The 26,001-nt window shown below is 47.0% G+C and overlaps 2 protein-coding genes across 3 annotated transcripts in view; one reads left to right on the top strand and one right to left on the bottom strand.

Annotated features, from left to right (window-relative positions):
* Positions 1 to 21,437, bottom strand: part of LOC119394205 (uncharacterized) — a 39,325-nt gene extending 17,888 nt beyond the window's left edge. Inside the window, exon 1 of one of the 2 annotated variants that reach the window (XM_049415691.1) lies at positions 21,367 to 21,437. The gene's annotated coding sequence lies outside the window, so the exon portion shown is untranslated. Of the gene's footprint in view, positions 1 to 14,536; positions 14,572 to 21,366 lie in introns of those variants that run through there. The other variant, XM_049415692.1, reaches the window with a different exon arrangement.
* Positions 1,625 to 19,917, top strand: LOC119394936 (solute carrier organic anion transporter family member 4A1). Its single transcript, XM_037662233.2, has 6 exons — positions 1,625 to 2,453; positions 7,865 to 8,020; positions 8,084 to 8,173; positions 14,225 to 14,408; positions 18,522 to 18,675; positions 19,444 to 19,917. The coding sequence occupies exons 1-6, from the start codon at positions 1,625 to 1,627 to the stop codon at positions 19,915 to 19,917; spliced, it is 1,887 nt and encodes a 628-aa protein (XP_037518161.1).
* Positions 21,438 to 26,001: the final 4,564 nt, after the last annotated feature.

Consider the following 26,001-nt stretch of genomic DNA (forward strand, 5'->3'; position numbering starts at 1 on the left):
TCACAGGCAAAAATTACGGGTGATGATTTCTCCCTCCGAGTAAACGTTCGCGCGAAGAGCGCTGTGGGGTCTGTTCCCGGTAGCCTTGAAGCGACTGCATTGAATGGAGGTCGCCACCACGCGGTTTGAAAAAAGCGACACGAAGGCGCAGAGGGCTCCAGCACTACGATATGTTTTAGATGGAGTCTGAGCACCTGGTGTGATTCGACAGCGCGCACTGCTCGAAGCCGCAGACGCAGCAGTATGATGAGCTAGGAACAAGACGGCTTATTATAATTTCGGGCCTAGAATGAATTATCGTGAGAAGAGGGACGTTAATGTAATTACGCTGAAGTATTTTATACAAAATATACTACAATGGCTCATACCCACTCTGGACGACTGGAAAAGATTTCAGCTATCAATTTTCGCCTTCGTTTCAAAATCCTTGTTCCAAAATTCTCAATCTCTCTCTTCGTAGTCACTGGTATCGCGTTTTTTCCTCATCTAGGTTTCATTATTGCCTTATCCTATCCACCTTTTTTTTTTATTTGCGACATAGACTTGCCCTTAAGGCATAATATTTGTTATGAATATTTGTGTTAAATGTGCGCCGTTAGGCCGGTGTTGTGTATGAAGTGAAGAAGTGTCTTATAGAATGTGTTGTCATGTATCCATCGGTCATAACTTGAACGGTCATATATCCACCAGACCGTTCAAGCCCACGTTCCACAATTATGTTGTGTTGTTTAGAGGTAACATGTGTAATATGTTTTCTCGAGAAATATTTTATTTTTCCTTCTTATTGTTGTTCAATGAAATTTATGATAGTGCTGTTTCGTTCTATATTGGAGGAAATGTCGACCTTCTTGGCGTTCCTAATTTATCGCTTTGATCTGATTAGTTCCGTTGTGGGTAAGTAACATAATTTGTGGTTTGATCACCACAATCTTAGTGCTCTATGCGTCTCGGTCAGAAGAAGAAAAAGTTACAGAGTTCGCTGCCGTGCCTGTGGCAATGGAACAGTAAGGGCGAGCCAAAATATCGAAACAACGAAAGTGAACGCCGGTGGGAAAACCATGTTGCTCAGGAGCACGCCTGGTTGACCGTAGCTCTGGCCGGCCCAAGACGACAGGCCTGTGATCAGTGCGCGCATCGGATTGGTCAGCCTAAGAACATAAACATAGGTAGGTGTCTTGCATATAGACGCAGCCTCTTCACCTCATATTTTGCAGTCTTTTTATGTAGTGCGAACACCACGAGGACGCAGAAGAAAAGACACGCGCATGGAGCGCTCTGCGTGGGCGTCTGTTCTACCGCGCCCTCGTGTCATTTGCGCTAAAGATGCAAAGACTTCAGAATGTTGCACCAACAAACCCAAATGTTTCCACTCTAGCTATTATCAAGTTCTGAAATAAATGAAGGAACGACGTCGCAGCGTGAAATTAAGCGATGGATTCATGTCGTGGCAGTCAGAAACCGTTGCTGTAATAGCGACGCATGCGTGTGCTGGTTTCTCCGGCACAATTGTGCGAATCTTTGAACACTGTTTCCAAAGCGATGGAGGACAGGTTAATTGGAATACCTAGAACAATGACGGCGTGGCTCTGAATGGGTCTCGTGTTCATCATGCAGCACTAGGAGTATGGCGCTGGTGGCAGCGGCGCCGGCGCCAACGCCCGCGCCGGCGCCGGAAGACGAGCCGTGCGGTTGGGGTCCTCTGCAGCCAAGCTGCCTGCAGCCATTGCGCACACCACCGTTGGCTCTGGCCGCCTTCTGCTCGGCCTCGTTCATCCAGGGACTGACGGTGAACGGCTACGTGAACGTCGTGCTGCCCACGCTCGAGAAGCGCTTCCAACTGCGCAGCGTCCAGGCGGGCACCATCGTGAGCATGTACAACGTCGGCTCGCTCCTCTGCTCGACGCCGGTGGCGTACTTCGGCGGCTCGAGCCACAAGCCGCGCATCATCGCCATCGGCACGCTCGTCATGGCCAGCGGCTCGATGCTCTTCTCGCTGCCCCACTTCTTGGCGCCCAGCTACCACTCGCGCCCCGACGTGCGGGACACGTGTCCCAACCTGCTCACTGCGCACGCCCTGTGTAGGCAAAACGAAGAGGCTGGCCTGGCGAACTACCGCTACCTGTTCATGCTGGGGAACTTCTTGCACGGCTGCGGCGCCTCACCCTTCTACACGTTGGGCGTCGCCTACATTGACGACAGCGTGCCCACCAAGACGTCGCCCGTCTATTTGGGCATCTACTTCGCGATGGCCATCCTGGGTCCCGCCGTGGGCTTCATCTCGGGCGGCTACTTTCTCTCGCTCTACACGGACGTCCAGAAGGCCTCGAGCGAGATAAAGCTCAACCGTTTCAGCAAAGTGTGGGTCGGCGCGTGGTGGATAGGCTTCGTCATCGCCGCCTGCCTTGGCGCACTCGTCGCCATCCCGATCTTCGCATTCCCCAAGGAGCTGCCTGGTAAGACCTTTTCGGATGACATTTATGTCAAACAATACGTGATGCGTATTGATCCCATCACGTGCTATATTATTACTTTTTCTTTTATGAAGATATTTCGACGCCACTCAATGAAATCGTTTTTCCAGTGACTGCTAACGCCTTCAAGAGATACGCCCAAAATGACTGGCTCGGTGATGAAATGGCATGAGCTATGATAGGATAGGATGATACGGGTGGATGAATACACTCCTAGTGCCTTTGGTTCGCCATGAAATGATTTGTATTGCAAAAGTGTTTACAATGTAAATCTATTTTGTCGTGTCAATTGGTGACACACATGCACTATAAATGGATGACTTTTGAGGTAGTAATAAAATACTGAGCAAGACGTCCTAACGTAAAGAAAAAAAGAAACACTGCATGCATAAAGGCAAGCGCACTATCAAGGCTAAAGTAGCAAAATGCAGTTCCCAATGTGCCAAAGAAATCTGATTTTTGAACATGCCATTTGTTTTATGGCTTTCATACTACAATAGGATCCGTGAAACTGGTAGCGATTTATATATCTGCCTTTTAGATGCGCATCACACAACTAGGAAATATTAGTTATCAAGTTATAAACATATATTTTTGATATATGTTTATAAGAGCCACTCTCGGACTCTTGCGCTCGCGTTGCTCTAAGACCCTGCAGCGCCTTCCTTTGGGCGGCAAACAAAACCGCAGGGCGCACGACCTCAAGAGAAGAAAATAAAGACGGCGCTTGACAGTGGCATGTCAAGCCACGGCTCACGTTCCCTCCGGGCGTCGATTCTGGTCACTAAGATAAAGCTTTCTTTGGCTCTAGTTGGCGCATATTTCTGAGGCTAAAATTAAAGCTCAAAAGCACTTCTTTGTCCTTCTTACTTCTTCGTTACTTCTTTGTCCCTGAACCCATGTGACTATGATTTCATGTCTTCGCGTATCTGATACACTATCATCCTTGTTACACGTTTTGGTTTACAGCCACAGGCGTGCGCACAGGGGGGGCAGGGCGGGGGGGCGGCCGCCCCCCCCTAATCAACTAAGAGGGAGGGGGGCGCAAAATCTGCCCCGTACATTGACCCTTCTAGTCACCTAAGAGGGGGGGGGGCGCAAAATCTGCCCCATACATTGACTTAGTAGGGTGGGGGGGACGCTGCGATGAACTTTTGCCCCCCCCCCTAATGGGGAATCCTGCGCACGCCTATGTTTACAGCTGTTGTTGTGTGGGCATGTGCGGTAAGTTTGTCTTGGGCTTATAATGCATTGGCGTATGAAAGAATAAAGCAGTTGTTAGCGCTTTTGTCGTACGTTTCTTTCGTGGGTGTCTTCTGCGTTTGCTCTGTAATTTTAGCCTCAGGATTCTGGTCGCGGTATAACATATATACTGTGATTCCGGTTCAGCCGTCTCGTATCTTCCCTCCTGTGGCATAAGTCTACAAGAACCAATGCGTTTGCACTAGCTCGCGCCGCCACAGGACGCTCTTCTTTTTCCCTGGCCGACTGGCCACGAGTGGCGTGGCGCTATAACCCCAAAATGGAAACTAGCGCGGGTCGCCAGCGATACGACGCAAACGCAGCGCTGGCAACGATGCAGCATAGCCCGCGTCTCGCATAATTTTTACTTCGCCATGTGTGGCGTCCCGTGCATTTCACCCAACGCCGCGTGCGTTTGTATGCTGCCGTCAGTATCCTGGAGAACAAATGAGGCATGGCGTAATTGTCTAAGGCAGCGAGCTGAGGAGCGAAAGGTCGCAGGTTCGTAACCCCGGTCGAGCGCTTCGGAATTTTTTTCTTCTGTATTATTTTTATATGTGGCTTTTATTTAGGTATAGTCCTACATACATTTCATATCTGGGACATGACGGCAACGGCAAAAATCCGACGAGAGTGTCCATATAATTGCTATCGCAATAAAACGTGGGCAAGTCCATGGAAAATTGCAAGGAAAGTAAACGCACCCTATTGCAAACAAAGTGAACTCCTGCTATCATTACTGACAATCGCGAGGTGCCTTTTCTGATTTCAGATACGCGTTATATTCAATAGTAATTTAAGTACATAACCCCTGATTCAATTTGGGGCCCAGAGAAGGAAATATTGTCGTTGCTGCAACAAGCGAGCCACCTTTTTAAAGCAGAACATGCAGATTTTAGCGTCCAAATTCTAATAAGCCAAACTAGCTTTTGTACCCCGTTTTAAGTTTTCCGTTTCATTCTCTTGCTAACCGCAGAATACATGATAAATGTATGTTTGGACGTGTCACCACACAGAATGTGCACATCATCTACAGCAGAGGTCTCAAACACGACGCCCCCAAACCTTTTGCTAGCAGCCCGCGGGCGCTAGCGAAACAATAAGAAGCGGCTGTATGGCAATAAGCAATGATTGTCTTCGTCTCATATTTTTAAAAAAAAGTTTCTTAAAAAGTATTTTCACGAGCTACACAGACATGACTGGCCTCAAGCAATGTTTTCGTGAGGCTACCCATGTGGTCACCAAGTGTTGAAACATAACCGTGGAACAAAAACTCTATATATCAAAGTCGGAGCCCAGATTTCAGTCATTCTGCAGATCAGTATCGAAGTTTCTCGAATCTTGACTCCAAATCCCTTTACAAAATGACATATGAATGAGAATATAGGAATGACTTCCTTTCAAATTTCAAATGACAACGTTAGCTGATACAAGCGCAGAAGTTTGGGTTAGTCATTATTGGGCAGGTAAATAATAATTTCGGAGATGTTACTTGCTGACCATAATATTATGAGGCACGCCAAAGTGGAGGACTACAGAAATTACGACAATCTGGTGTTTAACGTGCGCCGACATCACACAGTACACAGACGTCTAGAATTTCGCCGCCATCGAAATGCGACAGCCGCGGCAGCGATCGAACCCGAGATATATTGGCATATTACCATGCGATTATTGTATAAACATGTGAAGACTACCAAATCGTACTAAAGTCCAGTACTAGGTCTGTCCACTTGCAGATACATACTGATCTGACAAAATAATGTAAGGAGACCTGTAGGTGCCTAAGTTAAACGTCATTTCCTTCGGAGATGAAATAGTAAAGAAAAGTTACGACTGCTGCTGCAAGGGGTTAGATAACTAAGGAGCCCTGCAGGCTATAGACACGCATACAGCTGTTCTCCCATTTACGAAACCGCGGCTTTGTCGCATACCACGAACATCACTGTTACTAATATCTGTGCCCCCAAATGTAGATTTTTGCATTTCATTCTCTAGTCTAATTAGAAACGTTCAAAGCCAGACCTAAGGCGGCCTTTTACTTTGAGTAGTTTTAATAACATATCATATTTTTCTTTGCAGTAAGGCTTCTCCAGGTGGTGCCCGAATTTTTCCCGAATAGATATTGAAAAACTTGTCGAGCATGAGGAAACAGCGCGAACTTGCAGGTCGTAAAGTACAGGAAAGGAAATGGGACGAATGATTTTCTGTGCTTTCCACCAGTTCGCGCTATTCTATTACTCCTGGTCAATAACTCGTCCAAATTTCAATTGCATTGTCCAATCAATCGCTTCTGTCTTATTTTACGGTGAAACATCAGTCAATCATACACAGCTTCATGCATCAACGTGTACTGTGATACGTGCTAAAATAAAATTCTCCATCATAAACGCACCAGGAGTGAACATATTTTCGATAGCAAGAAAAAAAAATACACAATATCCCGCTAAAGGGGACCATGACGCGATGCGAAGCCGGAGCACTTGCACGATCGCGTTCCGTTGGCGTTCGTTGGGCATGCTACCGACCTCGCATCGTGGAACGCGAAGAGGAACACAACGCGCGTCATGGCTTCCCTCTAGCCTGGCCGTTAATTCTCACAGGGCGTGCGTGGAACGCGGTCGACAGGCGCGCGCGAGAGAGGCAGCGTAGGAGAGGAGAGAGAGGGGGAGGGGACGCGCATGCGCTGGCCCTCATTGCGGCGTTGCGCAGGAGAGAATTTCGGCATGTCGAGCCCACATTTCAGAGGAGCCAACCGAGGCAAGCGCTGGACTGAACGCGCGCAGCGCTCTACCACTTGAAGGAGAGGAGACTAGAGGAGGAGAGTAGCGTATGCACCGTGAGAGCAGAAGCTAGAACGCAGGAGAAGCGCAAGGAGGTGCTGGTAGAAAAGTGGAGAGAGTGACGCGCAGCTGTTGGAGAGAGGGAAGGAGGAGAGTTGCGCATGCGTAGTGTGAGTGCGTACTACTATGCCACTTGCGGATTACCACGCCGCGTGACATACCCCCGAGCAAGAGATGCTTCGCATCTAAAAAAAAAAAACATGGCTGATCCCTCCGTCATAGGAATCGGTATAACACGAAAGTGAAACGTGTCTTCACAGATCTAGTGCTTATTGTGTAGTGATATATGAGAGCCTGTACAATGTCTATTCCTGTTTGGCCGCTATAGCACCGTTTGACGTGGATGCACCCATGTTGACAGCATGTCTCTATCGCGACGACTAACGCCCATGATCATGATTAAACTGTTGTGGTAGCTGACGTTGTGAACATATATTTGGACACAGCGAATCGTGAATACCGCGTAAGGAGGATATCAGCAATCTCATAATCAACACTGGTACCCGGTATGTACTTCTTCAAAGAAGAAGTCAATACCGGGTTCGCTTTTCCGAATTTCCGAAGTAGCCATTACACGTCCGCAAGGCAATACGCGCGCTAGCGCTTGGTGGTGCCCGAATTGCTGTTGCCGCTGATGATAGGGATTAATTATGCCTGATCGCTTTGTAATGGGTGGTCCTTTAAACCACCAACTCCTTGCACAATTCACATGTTTTGACGTATGGTGGGATTCTATGCTTCTGCCGCGCAATATTACGTGCGTAAAGGAGCTTCTTCGCACTACATGGCATTCGTATCGGACCAATTTAAAACCCTGGCGTGGCTCTGAGGTAAAATACCTGCTTGCCACGCAGGTGTTCTGGGTTTGATTCCCTCTCCAGTCAGACTTTCTTGTATTATTTATTTATTTGCATCTACCTCGAATTTCCGTTCATGGACAACGCTCATTTTTGCTCACAACCAACAACGCCAACGCCGACGCGGACATTTTTGTGGAGCGAGCTCTTTAACGTCATCGCGTTAAAAGCTAGCCCATAGGCTGCGGGTGATTGTGCGGTGGACTGTGGCCATCTTCACTGGTATTTCCTCAGTGTTTTCTCACCCCACGGGAAAAATCTCACTGCGTTCAAATCATTGAAGCGGACGTAAGACGAAAACGCTACGCCGCCTACGGATGTTCTTGTTACCGTCCTTCTCGTGATCATTGTACTAGCATGTACGAAAAGAGCCGATTATGGAGAGGAGATGAAAGATGTGGCATCCGCCACTTTGTCCCAGCTCGTTGACACTGTGCTCATCTTATTGCAGGGTCACAAGAAATTCGAGCTTCGAAAAGGCCGGAAATGGACGAGTTCGCAGCGACGAAATTACGCGTGGAAAAACCCACCAAGTTCATCCCCATGGTCTCGTTGCTGCTCACGAATCGCACGTACGTTCTCCTCACCATTGCCGGAACGATTGAAAGTGAGTAGACAACATTGACGCGTCCTGTCCACACGGTGACCGCCTTTCTTTTTTTGTCTTCAGCCTTGATGGCGTCTGGAATCTCTGCTTTCATCACCAAGATCCTGGAGTCCCAGTTTGGCTTGACGTCGTCCGCATCGGCAACACTTCTAGGTACGCATAAATGTCTTTATGAAGGACAATCTTGTCGTCTCACTTGTGCTAAGGGCAAGTTTTTCGTGTTGGAAAGATGTCCAGTCGTACGGAAGCTATTCTACCTCTCCGTTACAACCACAGGCGTTTCTATGACGTAAGCAGATGTTCTAGCTTCATTTCTGACTCAAGAGCACCGTATTAAGAGATCTAAGGATGGTAGCGTCGTTCATTAAGGCGAAAGCCTTAGATTGCCTCATCAAACTCGAAAAGTCACCATCGACGTCAACACGAGTGATGTAAAACATAATGTTGTGATGACGTCAGATATCGTTAAAATTTGTCACGTCATGATAACGTCACACAACGCGACGTCGCATGACGACGTCATCACATGGCATAGGCGATCACGGAGGCACGTGAGGTGCAGAAAGCTTGCAATGCCTCCAGTCCTGGAGGCAGTGCAAAACCACGTGGCTACGCGCAGAGTACTTTCGGCGACGGGAACATCCATATATTCGACTGAGAAGAAAAATGAGAAAGAGGCTGACTTCCTGTTTCCAGTTGTCTTAGGCGAATGCATATGGGACCCCGTGAGTTTTCTGTGTTCCTGTGATTTGTCGACCTGTTCAGCGTAGTGTGCGCGGAAATGATAAGTGGGCCAAGTTAGACAGTTTAGTAAAGACGCACGGCAGGCCCGTAATCAGGGGGGGTAGACCTAGGGGCCCGGCCTCCCCGCACCCCCTCCAAAATTTTTTATGGAAGTAGGTGTTTTTACCAAAAATAAATAAGAAAAATAGGTGCTTTTCTCAAATAGTCAAGGTTTTCAGCAAGTGCCCCCCCCCCCCCCCCCCCCCCCCCCCCCGGAAAAATTCCTGGCTACGGGCCTGACGCACGGACAGTTTAGTGAATACGCACAGATCTCGACTGCCGTAAGAAAAAAAAAGCAAACTGGAACAGGAGACATCCCACAATTTATCAGGAGTTTTTTCTGCTCGATGCCACTGTACCACAGTAATATTAGGCGTGTTCTTGCGGATGATAAAAAATTTAATCACTCTTCACTAGGAAAAAGAAGCAGTAAAACTAACAAAGTTGGTTTCTTCGGCACTGCTTCCTAAAGTGACAGGTTGAGTTAAAAAAGGAAAGAGAGACGAAATTAGAACTACGATGGTTTGGTGAATGTTCGATTTCCGTGATGACCGTACTCGTCTTCTACGCAACTAAACGCAGCAACTTTCTTATGGCACGGGAGAACACAGGACGGGCATGTATAACAAGGATACAGCGCTATGTACTCGACGATGTGCGACGATTGCGCTGTGTCCGTGTGGTATCTTCCCGTACAGTGTTCTTGAGTTTGCTTAGAAAGCTCCTATGGATGACCAAAATGCCCAAGCACATGCTCTTTCAGGAAATAAACCGTAGGACTACTAATTCATGTGGGGTATTTACAAAAAAAAAAAACGCCAGGCCTGCGCGGAAAGCGCAGCACAGTCACAGCGAAAGCTGGAAGAGCGGCATTTCTAGAGCCCGTTATAAACTCTCCTGTGGCTACTAATACAGGTACATTAGCAACGTACCCACTACGCAACAAAGCGTAATTTTTGGGAAGTTGGGAAGCACCCAGCACGACATTATTCGTTGTTCTGCGGAGAAGCGAGGTACCATATGTAAGCGATTATGTGCAGTTTGTTGATGCGGCGGTTGATGACGATGAATAATTATGGTTGCGCCCTTTGTAATGGGTTGGAAGCTTTAAACGACCCACTAGTTACGTAATGCATATTGTGTGACGCCCAGTCGTTATTTAACTGTCCCACCACGCTTTATAACACACTTTAACCGGAGAAACGTAGAGCGAGAGAGAGAGAGAATTGACTTTATTGAGACCCTGAGGAAATGGATCATGGGAGCCTTATGGGCTTCCTTGGCAACCAACAGAAGTGCACTTGCGAGGAACCCACTACGCTATAAATCATTGTAATTTCTGAGAAGTAGGGCAGTAGGCACTGTGCCATTTTTCGTCATTCTACAGACAGCCGTGGTACCTGCTAAACGCATGTAAGGCATTATGCGCACTTTGTTGATGCTGTGCGTGATGACGATGAAGAATTATGGCAGAGGTCTTTGTAATGGGTTGGAAGCATTCAACAACCTACTCGTTGCGCAATTCGCATTGTGTGACGCCTGGTTACAGAATTCGCGTTGTGCGACGCTTGGTGCTTATTCTACTCTTTTACCACGCTATATTGCATATGCTAATGTGGTTCCTTCCCGACATGAAGCCTATATAGGACCTTTTTGCAAAGCAGTTTCAAGCACCGGCATGGCTCAGAGGTTGAATACTGGGCTCCCACGCAGAGGGCCCAGGTTCGAACCTCGTTCCATCCTGGAATTTTTTTCTTATTTAGTTTTTTTTCTTATTTCGAGCGATACTGGTTACGGACACCGGCGGCAGCGGCGGCGGCGGCGGCGGCGGCGGACAACTACGGCACCAAAAACGGCCGGTGAAATGATCTCATAACAGCTTTCGCTGTAAAAAAACAACCAAAAACACAACGTTCTGTAGACCACCTGTACGCTTATAGTCGCCCTTATAACCTTGCTGCAGACTCGACCTCCCTGTATACCGAGTCTGAAGGTCTTCTGCATACCTCCTGTGGCTTTCCTGTATAATTCATGCCGGACACATTTTGAAGTCTGAATATACTGACATTCTGCGTGATGCCTGTAGTTACCAGATGCAAATTTCGAAACAATATGCAATTACGTTGTTTTTTAGCAACCATGAATTAACAGTCCGGTGTCGATTTGCATGATACGTTGATTTGAGAAAGAGAGATCTTGTCTAAATTAGCACATACGTAAAAATTCTTCATATAGTACATGTTCTGACTGGGAAAATTTGAAACACACAGATTTTATACAGCTCGTTCGACTTGTGTGTCCCATGTCTAGGCAGCCTTCATTCATTCTCACTGTTCACCATTGGGCACTTCTGTAGTGTTCATATCAGATGCCTCATCAAACGCGAAACTTTGCCGTCGGCGTCAACGCGAGAGATGCAAATAAACAAAAACAAATTACGGGATGACATGCAGATCACCAAAATTTGTGGCGTCACATGATGATGGCATCACATCACTGCCTAGAAAATTCGTGCCGAGATTCAGTAATTATTGGATAAAGAAATACCGCCGCGTGTTTCTTGAAACATCTGGATGCACGAATACTGCTTATTGATGTTAGAGCAACGCTGTTTTGTTTCAAGCGGTCTTTGCCGAAAGCTCACATTCCGAAACAAAGATAGTTCAATGCTTGAAACGACGTTGGCCTTTCAACAATACAGTAAGGCGATCCGACATTACACCAAAATTAAGCTTTTTGTTTGCTCTTATCGTCTAGTCGGCACGTGATTCCTGTGAAAAATAAACCAAGCCCATCTAAAGCTTGCGAACAGGAGCTCTCACAAGTTGCCTGCATTTCTCACTGCACACAAAGAAGGCTCTGCGCTTCTTAAAGCTCACCAAACATGGCGTATCTACGCGTGCATGCATACTGTTCTAAAGCTTGAAGGAATTGTTAAAAACAATTTCACCAAGTGCTTCACATAAGGCAGGTGGAGAGAGCTGAGTAATTGAACTGTGAAGCACGTTACTGAGAAAAGCAACACGTGACGTGTACTGGGTAGGACCGCTTGTCGGCGTATGTTAATTAAGGGTCGAGGGGACCACGAATGATTTGAAACAAAGAGGTTTAAAAAAGGATATTTGTGGCCAGGCATGGCGCATCACACACACACACACACACACACACACACACACACACACACACACACACACACACACACACACACACACACACACACACACACACACACACACACACACACACACACACACACACACACACACACACACACACACACACACACACACACACACACACACACACACACACACACACACACACACACACACACACACACACACACACACACACACACACACACACACACACACACACACGCACACACACACACACACACACACACGCACGCACGCGCACGCACACGCACACGCACACGCACACACACACACACGCACACACACGCACAGACACGCGCGCGCGCACACACACACACACACACACGCACACACACACGCACACACGCACACATACACGCACGCACGCACACATGCACACACACACACAATAGGAAATTTCTGCTGCCACACGCTGCCACCAAACGTTTTCATTATAATGAAGACAGGCATCAATATGGGGATAGCGTCCGTAGAAGAATGAAGCACGTTTTGGTATGATGTTACTCAACCTTACAGAAGGTGATCACGCCATCTAGCCGATGCATTTTTTAAGTGCATTCGCCTTCCTTTGTTAAATGCCTCAACTTGGCTCACTTTTAATACGGTGATTGCTGTAAGCAGGTGAACCTAGGTGCATAAGTCTATTCTTAAGAGGGGGGGGGGGGACGTTGACTAACAATGTTATTTCTCCATGCCGTATTGGCAAAAGCTGAAGCTGAAATTCTAACCTAGATAATTAGAAGAGCCGTCTTCGGTACGCTGTGAGTCATAGTGATATTAAAGGCATGCTGCGGTGACCAGCGTGTGCCTCAAAATGGTTACTTCTTGGCTGACATCAATGGCCCGGGGCCCTTGCTCTACAATAGTCCCGGACCACTGAAGGGCAATGAACGATCGGCAATAGCTCCGCCTATATGCAGCACAGTGAACTACTTCCATTTTGTAGCGGCTTATGAAGTGATTCACTTCAAGAGCAAATGATTTGCCAAACTTCGTGGAAAAATGTTGCCGAGACAATTGAGGACAAACCGCGCGCAGGTAGCCGACGTGTACTCTTGTGGACATAAGTCACAAAGTGTGTCTGTTGGGCCTATTTTATGACCAGTGCTGGAGGATGGAATTCCTCGTAGCGGCGCCAAATTATATCATTTGTTTGGAAAAGCGATTACCTGTTCGGCCTGTAAATGCTACGTTGTCAACACGCGGCGTATTTCTCCGCAGTCCTATATTGCGCTTTACTTATCTGTAAACATTCTTACACAAATCTATAAAACTGGACAGCGCAGCTTTAACGCATGACAAAGAAATGACACTGCCACACAGGACAAGCTCTGGTCCCGCGCATCAGTGTCCTTTTTTTGTTCTGCGTTAGAGCTGCGCTATCGAGTTCTATGTATTAGTATGTGCACCAACCAGCCCAGAAATGAATTTTGTTATTCTTTCCCTGATAGACCGCCGGCTATCATGCCTAAATTTAAGCAGTTGATTAGATAAACTGCGTACCACCGTTTTCGTCTCTTTAATCTCAGCTTTTGCTAGGCCCGTTAACCAGGGCCCGTATTCACAAAAACGTCTTACGCTAAAAATCTTAGTAAGAAAATATTTCAGCCAATCACGATGCGGAGCATATCATTAGCGAAGCCGGCTGACTAATAGGAAAACGTACTTACGAGGGAGAAGTTTTGTGAATTTGGCCCCAGGACTTCATTTAAAAAAACACTAAAGAGAAAGCCGATTTTTCTCGTATTAGAAAATCACTCTTTCATAATACCAAAATCGCCACGCATGCCGCGAGAAGACGCGCGGTAAGCGAGAAACCGCAGAAAAAGAAAATGCGGAAGGCGACGCCACCTTGAAATTGCCCCACCAATCGCCATGACGTCATAAATTTCGACGGCGTTTACTAGGGCCTACGTATTTCCTAATCGTTAAAAATGAAGTACATTGTCCTCCGAAGAGAACAGAGACTTACCATAGCAAGTCTCAGGAAGTTTTGCCGAGCCAAAACACGAAAAATACACTTCGAAATCTGTGACGTCAAGCGCGGAGATTTCGGCGCGAAATTTAAAAATGATACCTTGACCTTGATTATCTTCTTTATTATTAAATCTATGATAGTGAAATTCACGACGCCAGAGTTTTCAGACTAGAATTTATCAATCTAAACTGATTCATTGTTTCACTAAAGTGTCACTTTATAGTGTTCGTGCACATGTCATGCTGTAGTTCTGCGGTCACGCAGGCTTAATCGCCATGCCGAGTGCTTGCGGAGGCACCCTCCTGGGCGGCTACCTCATAGACAAGCTAGACTTGGTGTGTGCCAACATCATCCGTATGTGCGTCCTTGCCAGCATGTTCACATGGATGCTGATGGGCTTCGTCCTGTTTCACTGCCCGAACGCCCCCTACGCCGGCGCGACCTTCACGTGAGTAGCTTGTGTAAGTACGCTTCCCGGTCGCAGTGATAGTGAAAAGTCTGTACGGGCGGAAATACGCGCGCATGTTTTTGCCGCGTTTTTCTGGGTGAGATGGTACGAGAAACGGGAGGGCTTACCAAGAAATCCAGCAAGCCCATTAGCATGATCGCAAGACTGGCGTCATCGCTGGGAACAAGAAAAAAATCACAGTTTCGCCGCAGGGCGAAGCAATGAATGCGATAGCAAGAAACTAATGCTATACGAAGTGAGGCTCGCCAATGGATACTCTCAGTTTGAAGAGCGCTCCTGTTGCAAAGGCGGCCGAAGCAGCGAAGGAAACTAGCGTGCTTCAAGTGTCGAGCTGTGACACTTGATAGTTCGCGCTCATCTTCTGTTTGTTCGTTTAGGGGCGTCTCTTGACCTCGAGTGACTTTCGTACGCTCCGTAACATGAGCGCGGTCATCACGGTGAAAGCTTGAAACATCCCTCTTGCCCTCACCACGAGAAAACCGCGCGAGCAGACAGCGGAAGGCCTAGGTTCTCCCTGCGCAAATATAAGAAGAAGCGAGCGAGCTCGCCGACGACGACTTTTAAATGCGCCCGTCGCGCTCTTAGCGCCTCTCGCTAGTAATGAAGAAACGCTTATAAGCGCCGGCCGTCTCTGAGTGTGTCCAGCGGTAAAGGGTGTGTATATAACGCTCGCCGTTAGCTACGTGGAGGACCTGCGTTCCGTGGCGTAGTGGTTAGCGCCACTCGCTGCGGAGCAAGAGATCCCTTGTTGGATTCCGTGCTTCGGAAGCATTTTTCTGAATTATTTTACTTTGATATACATACTTATACATATACGGTGCATGACGGCGATGGCGACGGCAAAAGCCAGCCGAGACTGTCCATATAATTGCTATCGCAATAAAACAAAGATTGCAAAGGTCACGACAGCAGCGATGAAGCGTAGGCAAGAAAAACAAGAACAGCGGGGGCCAGCACGCGGTCTCGTTTGTTGCCTCTTTTAACAAGGAAAGTGTTTTACGCCGGGGTCCTCCACGGCTACACTGACGGATTTCCGTCACGGATATGACGTTGTAAAATATAAATACTAACAGATGGCAAAGAAAAAAAAACTAGAAGGAAAAGTTCCTTCACCGGGAGTCGAACTTAAGACCCCTCGCTCCGCAGCGCGCGGCGCGAAGCGATTAGGCCACTGACGGCACGTTCTTCGCCATGCCACGCTTCGCCATGTGGCGGTACTCAGATATCGGTGGTACATCAGCGTGTTTTCGTCATCACTAGCGAGATGGCGCGAAGGGCTCGAAGAGTGTAGAGTCACTGGAAAAATTTCAGAGTATCGCATCTGTTTTCCGCGCGCCGCCGCCGACGCGATTGGCTTACTCGCATCACGTGACCTCTCGCCGCCATATCCCTTCCAAGCGCTTTGGGTGCAGGCGCGCTCAATGCAGAGCGGGGCCGGACATTTACCAGTACTACGGTCCCCAGAAGTACTTCGTCGCTTTTTTAAACGCGTTATGCAGACAGGGGCGTAAGCAGACATCTTTTTTTTGGGGGGGGGGGCGGTGTGCCACCCCCTGGCTACGCCACTGCATGCAGATGCCAGAAGAGAGTAGCTCACCATCAATCGAACGTTACTGGTGAGCTACTCTGGGAATCTGGGAAAAATTAATGTCACAGAGCGTCGTTCTACGTGGCTGCATAGTTGGACTGAACGAATTCGCCCCCCTCGAATAACACTCCTTCCTGAAGTGAACTACACTAACTTTGCTGGAAAAGATCTTATGCGACAGGATACTTCACCTTTCCGGTTCGCTATGGTCAGCGATATTGAAAACTACATACCTTTCTATTTGCTCGGCTGTTTATATCTTGATCTGTTGAACAGATTACGCATGCTATCCGAGTTATAAGCGTGTCACGAACGACAGCGAAATCGAAGATTTATTAAAATAATATCTGTTTACTGTTATACCTTGAAGGCAATTGTGGCATGATCTTTGGCATTGCAGAAAACAGAAGCGTGGAACTCTGTTGATAAACTTGGTATAAGGCAATGTTATGAAGCGTATTTTTAAATTTGTTGCAAAAAATTCTGCTAATGCTGCATTGCACCGAACGTACCCTTAAAATACTGTATAGTTGGTGAGAAATGGTCACAGCAAAAAAAAAAAAAAAAGCAGATCCCACGCATTGAGGGAGTCGATTTTATGCGAGCCCTAGGTTTATATACATACTGTGTTGCAGTAGCATGCGCTTTAAAAATTCCGGGATGTGCTATTTCTGATCAAAAGAACACAAAGCACCGTGCCGAGGAAGTTTTAATAAGAGTGCATTATGAAAAAAAAAGTGCAGCAGTGCAGAAACCGAACCTCAGCTGTTTACGCGCTGGCAACGCCAAAAAAAGAACTGTTTCTCGGAACACAGCAAAATATTTGCAAATTTATTGCAACTTTGGGAATATTAAGGAGACAAGAAATAGGAAATGAAACAAGTAGTGGTGTCAGTCATTTTTGATGGCCTATTTTCTACGTATCGTAAGATAAGATGCACCTTACCTACCACACGCCGATTCGCCCGTGCGTTCGGCTGCTGGCGTTCCGAATCAAGACGTCGCGCACAACTTCCAATTACCGTACACACACAACTTCTATTACACATATCAACCAGTTGAACAGCAAGCACGGTGCGCAAGCAAGGTATGCGTCAGCGATCAGTCGAAGGACGCAATGTTGAATGTTCTCGATGTTGTTCCATAACTTTCTCGAGTGCAGTGAACCTGAACACCGACTGCAAAGCTAGCGCAAACAGTCAAGATTCACCAAATGTCGAAGTAAATGGCATCTCGCGCGATGTCACTGCGCTAATGCAACTATGTTTACAGATCCGGACCTAGAGAACACGCCCGGGCGTGACACGAAAAGAGACCGATGAAGCCGTGAAGAGAGTTCGCGAGCACATAGCAACATCCGCCGTACGTTTCATTAGTTACACCGCTAACTGCGCAGTCGATTCATACCTGTCGATGACTCGAAATCACTTCTAATATCCTCTTGAAGAAACACACACACATAATGCCGTTCTGCCGAGTGTAACACGGCAGTGAGGCTAAAAGATCGGTCACTTCTCAACACACGCTAGCAACGCGCCGGACGGTCTGGAAGGGACATGGCCGCCGCCACCCAATGTTGCCCGCGTGCAGCCTACCTTTGCGGTACTCTGATTTTCCAGTGACTCTAGAAGAGTGCGCTTTAAAGATCGACGCCCCGCACCTCGCGATGAGTGCGCGCCTGTACCGCAAGTTTGCGTTTTGAGCACGGAGTTCACTTCGCTGACTGCAGCGGCCGCTTTTGCGAAAGGAGCGCGCTGTTCACACAAAATTAAGTTATAACTGTGACAGTTCGCACTCATCCTGTGTATGTTCGTTCCGTGCGTCCTCTCTGCTTGAGCAGCATGTTGCAAGTTTCGAGCTGCTTGCCGCTCTTCGCGTGACATTACAGTTTGTTGCTATAGCATTCATTCCTTCGCCGTTGTGGCGAAAGAATGCCCAACAAACGCTCAACTACGTCTGTGAAGACACGTTTCGCTTTCGTGTTATACCGATTCCTACCACAAAGGGATCAGCCATGTTTTTTTAAAATTTATTTTAGTGGCACGAGTACCGAGTGACACTGTTCGTTATCTTCCAGACTACCCTGTCAAGCGCCGGTGTGAGTTATCCGACATCCATGCTAAAAAATTTTAAAAATATAAAAATGCTGGAATGGATGATTCTAGGTGCTGTATATGATAGAGTGGACACTAAGGTACGTCAGAAATTAATTTTGCAGTCGTATGATTAGTGGAAATTAGTATAAACGGCATTCGCATCTCAGAAACCCATCGGATCGGGCTCGTTGCGGCAACTGACGGACCAGATCTCGAACACCCGCTTCTTTCTACTTGGCTTCAACAGTGCGCGAAACACTGAGCCCATCTAAGATATACACCAGGCCACACGAACGCCTCATACATAACTGTGCAATAGACAAGCAACTACTCCTGTGAAGACGCTGTTAACTTTTCGTGTTATACCGATTTCTATGAAGGAGGGATCAACTGCGGTTTATTTTCTAGTGGAGGATACAACTTCAACCCGAACGCGACATGCAACGCTCAGTGTAAGTGCTCCGAACTGCTGTACAGTCCTATCTGTGGAGTGGACAACGTGACCTACTTCTCACCTTGCTTCGCTGGCTGTCGACAGGAGATGATCGCGGCAGGCACAGTGGTGAGTGCTTCTCAGTGCCGCACAGGATACAGGGCCGCAAAAGACATAAGCGACGCCACCTTGAACGTTTCGCTCGAGCTAGCCGCGACTTCACACATTTCGACGGCTTCTTCTCGTACCGAGGCAACTTTTCATAGATGAAAAGAGACTAGAAGAGCAGAGTGGCGCTCGCTTCGAGTGCATCTCCGATGTGTAACTCGAGGATAGAGGGTAAGATCGAAGTTCTTGACCTCCCGTCTGCATGCAGCAATACTAAACTGAGCAAACTTTTGGAACGTACCTGAGCCGTAATGAGCGCTTTTAGGAAAAGACCAGAATATTAGGAAATAGATGTTGATGATTTCGGGCTGGCGATTCAAGGCGAAGTGAAAATTCTTTACCTTTTCTTTTATTTTTCTTGAGGCTTCTCACCGGCAGACTAAATCGTGGTGGAATTTGAGAAAAGTGATTCATGCACGCGTGTTTTATCATCGTAGTAAGGTAGAATTTCAGAGGAATATGGAAGTTTGAAGCGACGAGAAACCCTTTGAACACGGAGTGTCGCCAGAGCCAACGTTCGGACTAGCGGTCCTGTCTTCTTCAAGGCTGCCTTGAAGAAGATAGGACGCTAGTCGAGGTCTTGGCTCCAGCGACGTCCCGTGATCCGAATATTTCTTATCGTCATACGCGGATACAGTGTTTCGCTTTAGTGCCACTTAGTGGCCGTCATCACACGACGCATCCGAGAATTTCTTTGCTCGAAGACCAAGTGTGGATAACCGTGTGCAGCTCTACACGGATTGCGAGTGCATCCACTCGAAGGAGCAGCGGACCGGGATGCAAGCGCCGGTACAGGCTGAGCTGAAGCGCTGTCAGACCGCGTGCGACCGGCTGCCCATTTTTTCCGTCGGTCTGTTCCTGGTGCTGTTCGGCACATTCCTCAACAGCGCACCTGGCTTGAGCGCCAGCATTCGGGTAGTCGGCGACACTGCCAAGCCTCTCGCCCTCGGCTTGCAGTGGGTCTCGGTGCGCCTCTTCGGCACCATCATGGCGCCCATCCTCTTCGGCATGATCATCGACCGCAGCTGTCTGACGTGGCAGCACCTGTGCGGCGAGCAGCGCGGCGCATGCATCATCTACGAGAACAGCAGCATGAGCTACAACCTGTTCGGTGTGCTCATCTTCGTCAAGACGCTTTCGGTGTTGTTCTTTTTCACCGCCTGGATCACGTACCATCCGGCTAGCTCTTTCGAGAACCGCTAAACATCTTGTGACGGCTGATAATTGAGGGCAGCAGGGTCACCTCGCAAAGATTGTCTCATTTGTTGACTGGGTAACTTCATCGGGAGAAGTCTTCATCGGAGGAAGGGGAACGTGCTTGACGAATAAACATCTGACACTTGACAGATTGGGGAAATTCTTCGTGGCAGTGTAAACGGGACGTTTAAGCGTAATCGTGTTACCGTCCGGTGTGCTTGTCATTGTTTTGTTGTACGATGCAAAGATATTGTGGAGGTATTTCGAACCCGAGACCGCGAGACAGAGCGTGTCTGTGAAGCGGGGTGTTTGGGGTTGATGTCGGTTTGTGTAGATTGTTGTGTGCTTCAACCGTTGTTTTCAGCGTCGCACTAGGCGAAGTTTGGTCGGTACTACTTTTTCAATAATATAGAAGGCTGTCCTACTGGCCGGCGCAGGTTACTATCTTAAGATTTTAGGTAATAGTGAAGCAAACCTATCTGAACTAGGAGCGTGCAAATATTCGTCAAATTCGAACATAATATCGCTTAGCGTAAAATTCGATTCGACCTTCGAGTCGAGTAGCCGTTATTCGCGAAGGCCAATGTTTTTTTTATAGTTTGCGAATATCTTGGAATTCAAACTGCACCGAAATGAGCGCAAAATTGCTGCAAAATACGATAAATTTCATCCCTGCGGTCATAACGTAGGCATGAAGCACGAGAGCTTAACTAGTGCGGCAGGCTACTTCGCTGGAGTAGCCAAACCTAAATGGCTGTACAAGGTGTTCTTGTAGAATGCAACGAACACTTCTGAGGCGTTATGTTCAAATAATATACTCATTTGCTCCGGACGCTCCGTTTTGTGCTTTTAATACATTAAGGCATTATAAAAGGATGTCAGGATTCTGGCATTAACGAATTCAAAACATACTTTTTAATATTCGAAAACCGCTCGAAAATAGATACAATTGAATTACTATTCGATTCAGTCTCAGATATAAGCATTAGCACACTCCTTTGTTTAAGTGCGCAGCCCTTCACGTATTCGTGGATTGATTTGATAAGATTACATGTAATAAACTGGAACACACACATTATTGCAATTGTAAAGCTAACGTTTCAATCAAACCCTTTAGGCTTTTACGATTTGCGAGATAACATGAATTTTGATGGTATCATAATGTCCCGTAAGTTATGCAGTTACATAAACAATATGATTATTTTCTGTCGCTCATGGGCTTTGTAAAATACATGCTGGAAAAACAGCGCACCTGGATTACACTAGTCAGTTCTTGTCGTTTAGCGAAGGTTTCAACGAATTTCTCTGGTTATTGTGATGAAGTTAAGATAAATAAGGGAGGAAGTCCGTCACTTCTCAGCGTTTTCTAGAAAGTAGTTAAAGCACTTCAAGCCTAATATCATGATGGGCCACGAGTGACTGCTTGTTCCTAATAATAAAAACGGGATCACTTACCATTACCTCGCTGACGAATTGGCTACCCTTTCCATGGTTCGCATCCTGAAAGCTTCACCGGCCCTGAGAAAATGACGCTCGTTTAGTTTACGGATGTAATAAATGTTCACGCACGGAAATTGCCACTTTTCAGTTAATAAACTAAATGAGATTCCGAAAATATGCATCATATGCGGTTGTTGCGCCGTCACATTATGTAGCCTTAAACACTAAGAAAACTGGGCTTTCTTAAGGTATTTGTCTTGTTTCTTGGGCAACACCCTTACTTTTACTGCTATAAATACGTCATTGTATGCGATGTGCTTAAACTACACACAAAAAGAGAAAATGCATCGTTGAAATTCTGACTACATGATGCGGCAAATATATGACTGGAGGATATATATGGCAGTTACAGTTAAGAAAAGTTTCATTCATTGCAGTTTTTGTGTTATTGGTTTGAACACAATTTCCACTTTCGTTGAGCAGTCAGTAAAAAAGATAGTTGTATTTGTTCCCACTTACAATTCGATATTACCGTTTAAACTTGTCTGTGTTAGATGTGTAACAACAGGACACCTTTTACGCGCTCATAAAAGTGACACATTAGTGTGGAAGGACTACACATAATTCTGGAGGGAATATCACTTAATTTTCAAGTCTCACAATACCAATGTATTGTTATTTTGGTCCATTGATTGCGCCCCCAAGTTCGAAGGGAGGGCTTTCCCAGCATTTTCGTTAACCATTGATCGCCTTGACGGTTTTGATTAGATGACAAGATTTGCAGGGCGGCATGTTATGATTAAATAATTGAGCACAATTCTTCCCGAAGATGCTGGCTAAATACTGCTTGATAAGTGTCGTCCATAATTAAGCGTTAGTAGTGTGTGGACCGGTTTTACTGGTATCGTGGCACCTAGGCACTCCTCGCGGCCTTCCACATGGGCAAAGCGAAGGCCCGGCCCTTCTCCGAGCTGGTTGAATACTCACAGACATGATGGCAATGATGTCAACGGTAAAATGCCTTCCAGGGACTTCGCCATTCATCAATGACGACTTCCGTGGCTCTCATAACTGGGTGAACCACCTTGGCCATACAATTATTTTCCGCGAGAATTCGCAAGGTGGAGCAACCTCCTCGAAAAGAAGTTGGTCATAGGTCAGATCTCCTGAACACGACGGATGTTGCTTCGAATCCAAATAGTTCCGGTATAACAACTGGAGTTTACTTCTTTGCTTCGATCCTCTTTGAGGTAGATGAGCATCTTCCTTTTCACCGCTGCAACCTGCTAGTGCGAAGATGAAGGATAAAGACTGGTTTCTACAGCTGAGTGAACGCTGGCCACGGGCGTCGCGGATAGAGGAGTACTATATGCTTCTGTCACTGCGTAACCTGAAGGAGGTGAGCGGTAAAGAAGGTAACCCGAAGCAGTGAATAGAGTACCATACTGAGTAATGGTAATGCTGCCTATGGCACTGCCAAGGTGTGGCTTATATGGGCAGGTAATGTAGGCCGGAATTCGCATCGCATGTAGGAGGCGGCCATCTTTATCCGGGGGCTCCTTGACAGGTGGAATGAACGAACACATAAGGCCTCTCATAATCGAGTACATCCCTCCAGTGTTCGCTTGCCATTAGCTGTGACGTCAGCAAGCTGCGCCGCCAGGAGTCAAGATAATATATGTTAGCCCTGAACGCTGGTTGGAGAGTAAAATCATTCGGTCTATACAAGGGCAATGTGTACCTTGTTTTGGTCAACTTAGCGAAGCCGGCGACATAAGACAACATTAAAGGATCGGTTATCTCATACGCGGAGTCTGTCGACACCTCGTAGAAATTAATGCGTGCGCTTCAGAAATGCATGGATTTTCTAAAGCAAGCACAATCACTCCTACGGCAACCGCACCATCTCTCTCAAGGCTCTTCCTTAAAAAATTGCGAAGGCTGACTTGAAAATAATATCGGTTTTATGGACTGTAGCCTAAGTATGTGTAAGTTAAAATGGCAGAGAAATACGATTAGGGTATCGGAAACATTGGACTTAGCAAACAGCCTTACCTGATCCTTGGTTACGCAGAGCAGCGTTGCCTAAATATTAGAGGACACTGCAGCTAAGAGATCGGTAAGTATGCATATTATGAGGGTAATAAGTTGATTTCAAACAAGAGAAAGAGAGAGAGGTTTATTTATAGAAAGGCAGAGAGGTCGGCCTGAGCGATAGTATGCTCTAGCCTACTACTCTACACCGGGGGTGGGGGAAGGGGAGAAAAACAAAGTTAAATGAATCGGGATAGACAACAGCACGTCGTATACAGCAGGAAATCTTAGACGATAAGAAAACACAATTGTCATCTCGCGTTGTGCACAAAAGATGAGGTCTAATGAAATTCTTTACATGGTTTTCCTCTCCATAGTCCATCTGCAAGGCGTTCTATTACGGTGTCTGCTACTGTATCGCGCCTCTCGGGCCACATTCTTATCGCTAGAATTTCTTCTATGCGACTACCTTACCGGGTATTATGTGTTAACTTTATCGTGAAGGTGAGATATATATGAACAGTTTGATATTTTCGTGGCGTCAAGAGAGAGGTCGTAACGAACAGATAGGACAGCAGGAGATAGGTCTTTTCACTACCGCGTGCCAGAGGCTTCCTTATCCTTTGCACCAGAGCATATGCGTAATTGCGTTGTCATCTTTCTTACAGCACACACCCGACGGTATCTATAAGTTCATATGTATATGAATGCAATTGATATGTATAAACTGTAACAAACGTATATGACCTTTTTACGATGAAAGTTTCACCGCACGATTGGTTATATATGTCCACCAAATGATGATAATGGGCTCAAGTACCAAGCTGTGCTGCTTTATGTTCCCCGCCAAAGAGCAGATCTCTTAGTATTCACACAATTTTACTGTCCTGTTCACGTATCCTTTCTCGTTTCTTTTAACTCTGATAGTGTCGGGGAACCATCGTAGGCGTTGGCTTAGGAAAAAAACAACAGAGTGCGAAGCCCTATCTATCGCAAATGTAAATTGTCACGTCGTTACTCTTCCGCATTGCAAACCACTCCTGTCGGGACTTAAATACAGATTTCTGCGCAAGTTTAACCTTGCATTTTTCACCTCGCCACCGTTAGTTTCAGTCGTGTACAAGTGGAATACCACCGCTCGGTTTCTCGGAATGTTTGGCGGCTTGGAGCAAATAAGGATGCAGCGCACTGAATCCACCGCTGTCCCAACTCTGTCAGAGAAGGGCGATTCGCCTGCGGGAAAGCCGCCGCACTCTCATCGTGTGCTGTACGGCCACGGTATAAATGGAACTCGGTCTGTTTGCTCTGGCCAAGTTTTTGGAGGACGCCAATGTGGCACGGTGACGCAAAGGGCGGAAATCCGTAATGAAGCCCTTATTTGTCATCTCGCCCTGCGCCTGCCGAGGTTTTACTTTTCTCCTTTTCGAAAAAAAAAAAGATTGCTTCGAAAACGTGCCTCGGTCTCTATTGATTCTGCCCGGAGCACTGCGGCGAGTTCGCGCCGAGAGTTTCGGTCCGGGCTTTCTCCGTTCAGACTGTTTAAGTCACGGACAAACAAACAAACAAGAGAAGAGTGGGTAACCACGCTCCGCTGGACTCGAAAGCGGTTTCAGTGTTTGCGCCCAGAAAAAACTAACAGCAAACTCTGTCACAGGGATTGATGAACAGCGAAAGCGTGCAGGGGTATATGTGTTCTGTTGAAAGATTGGCGTTGCAGTTCCACAGAAAAGCGCTAGTTGGAGTGCATTCTTTACACGAGGCAGATATCGTAGAAAGTCTCTTATTTTCCATTTGTGAGTTACTTTGGTTCTACGCTTTTTGAGTTATTTAGGCGATGATTCAAGTTAGTACAAGCTCTCTAGTTGCCGTGTCTTCCGCAGAGAAAAGATGAACTTGACGGATTGCGATATACCCGCCTTACTTTGCAACTGACAACAATTTCGAAGTGAGGATCTCTCGTTTGGTCTTTTACAAGGTGGAAATCAACTCAGCATTGAAGGGAAGCAGGCTGCACCTGCAGAATTGAGTGCGTAACGGGCTGAAATACTGTGACCAAATGCGCTCAGACAGAAAATGCGGAAAAAAAAGGTCTATGCCAAAAGCAGGTTTACGTCGAAAAGATAATTACCATTGTCCACTTCAGCACATAACACTTGATAGTACATTAAGGTGATGTAACCTGAAATGTGCATCAGAATGTTCTGACGGCGGCATTTTAACTCGGGTCCTCTCGGATAACTAATTCTGGTGTCCTAATCACCACGTCACGGGCGCTTTTCTTTAGATGCGGAAGCACCTTATGCTCAGGGCAGTGTCCGTTCTGCAGCGTCCGCACACATACTGCGCATGCGCCAACTCTCCCTTCTCCTCGCGTGAGCGCGAGGAGGTGGGAGGAAGTGGCGTGAGTGCTGCCTCCGCCTCGTTTCTCCTCTCCCATTTCTCTCTCTCCGCCAGAGCTGTGCGCTCGTATATAATGCGGTGCGCGCTCTCTCCCGTTGCATTCTTCTTCGCAACGGCGCTATGGACGCTCGCGATGCTGAACGTAAGCGGCAACGCCGGCAAGCGTTGCACTCTGCTTCGCAACGGCGCTATGGACGCTCGCGAAGCTGAACGTAA

This window comes from Rhipicephalus sanguineus, chromosome 5 (assembly GCF_013339695.2).
Source record: "Rhipicephalus sanguineus isolate Rsan-2018 chromosome 5, BIME_Rsan_1.4, whole genome shotgun sequence".
NCBI lineage: Eukaryota > Metazoa > Arthropoda > Arachnida > Ixodida > Ixodidae > Rhipicephalus > Rhipicephalus sanguineus.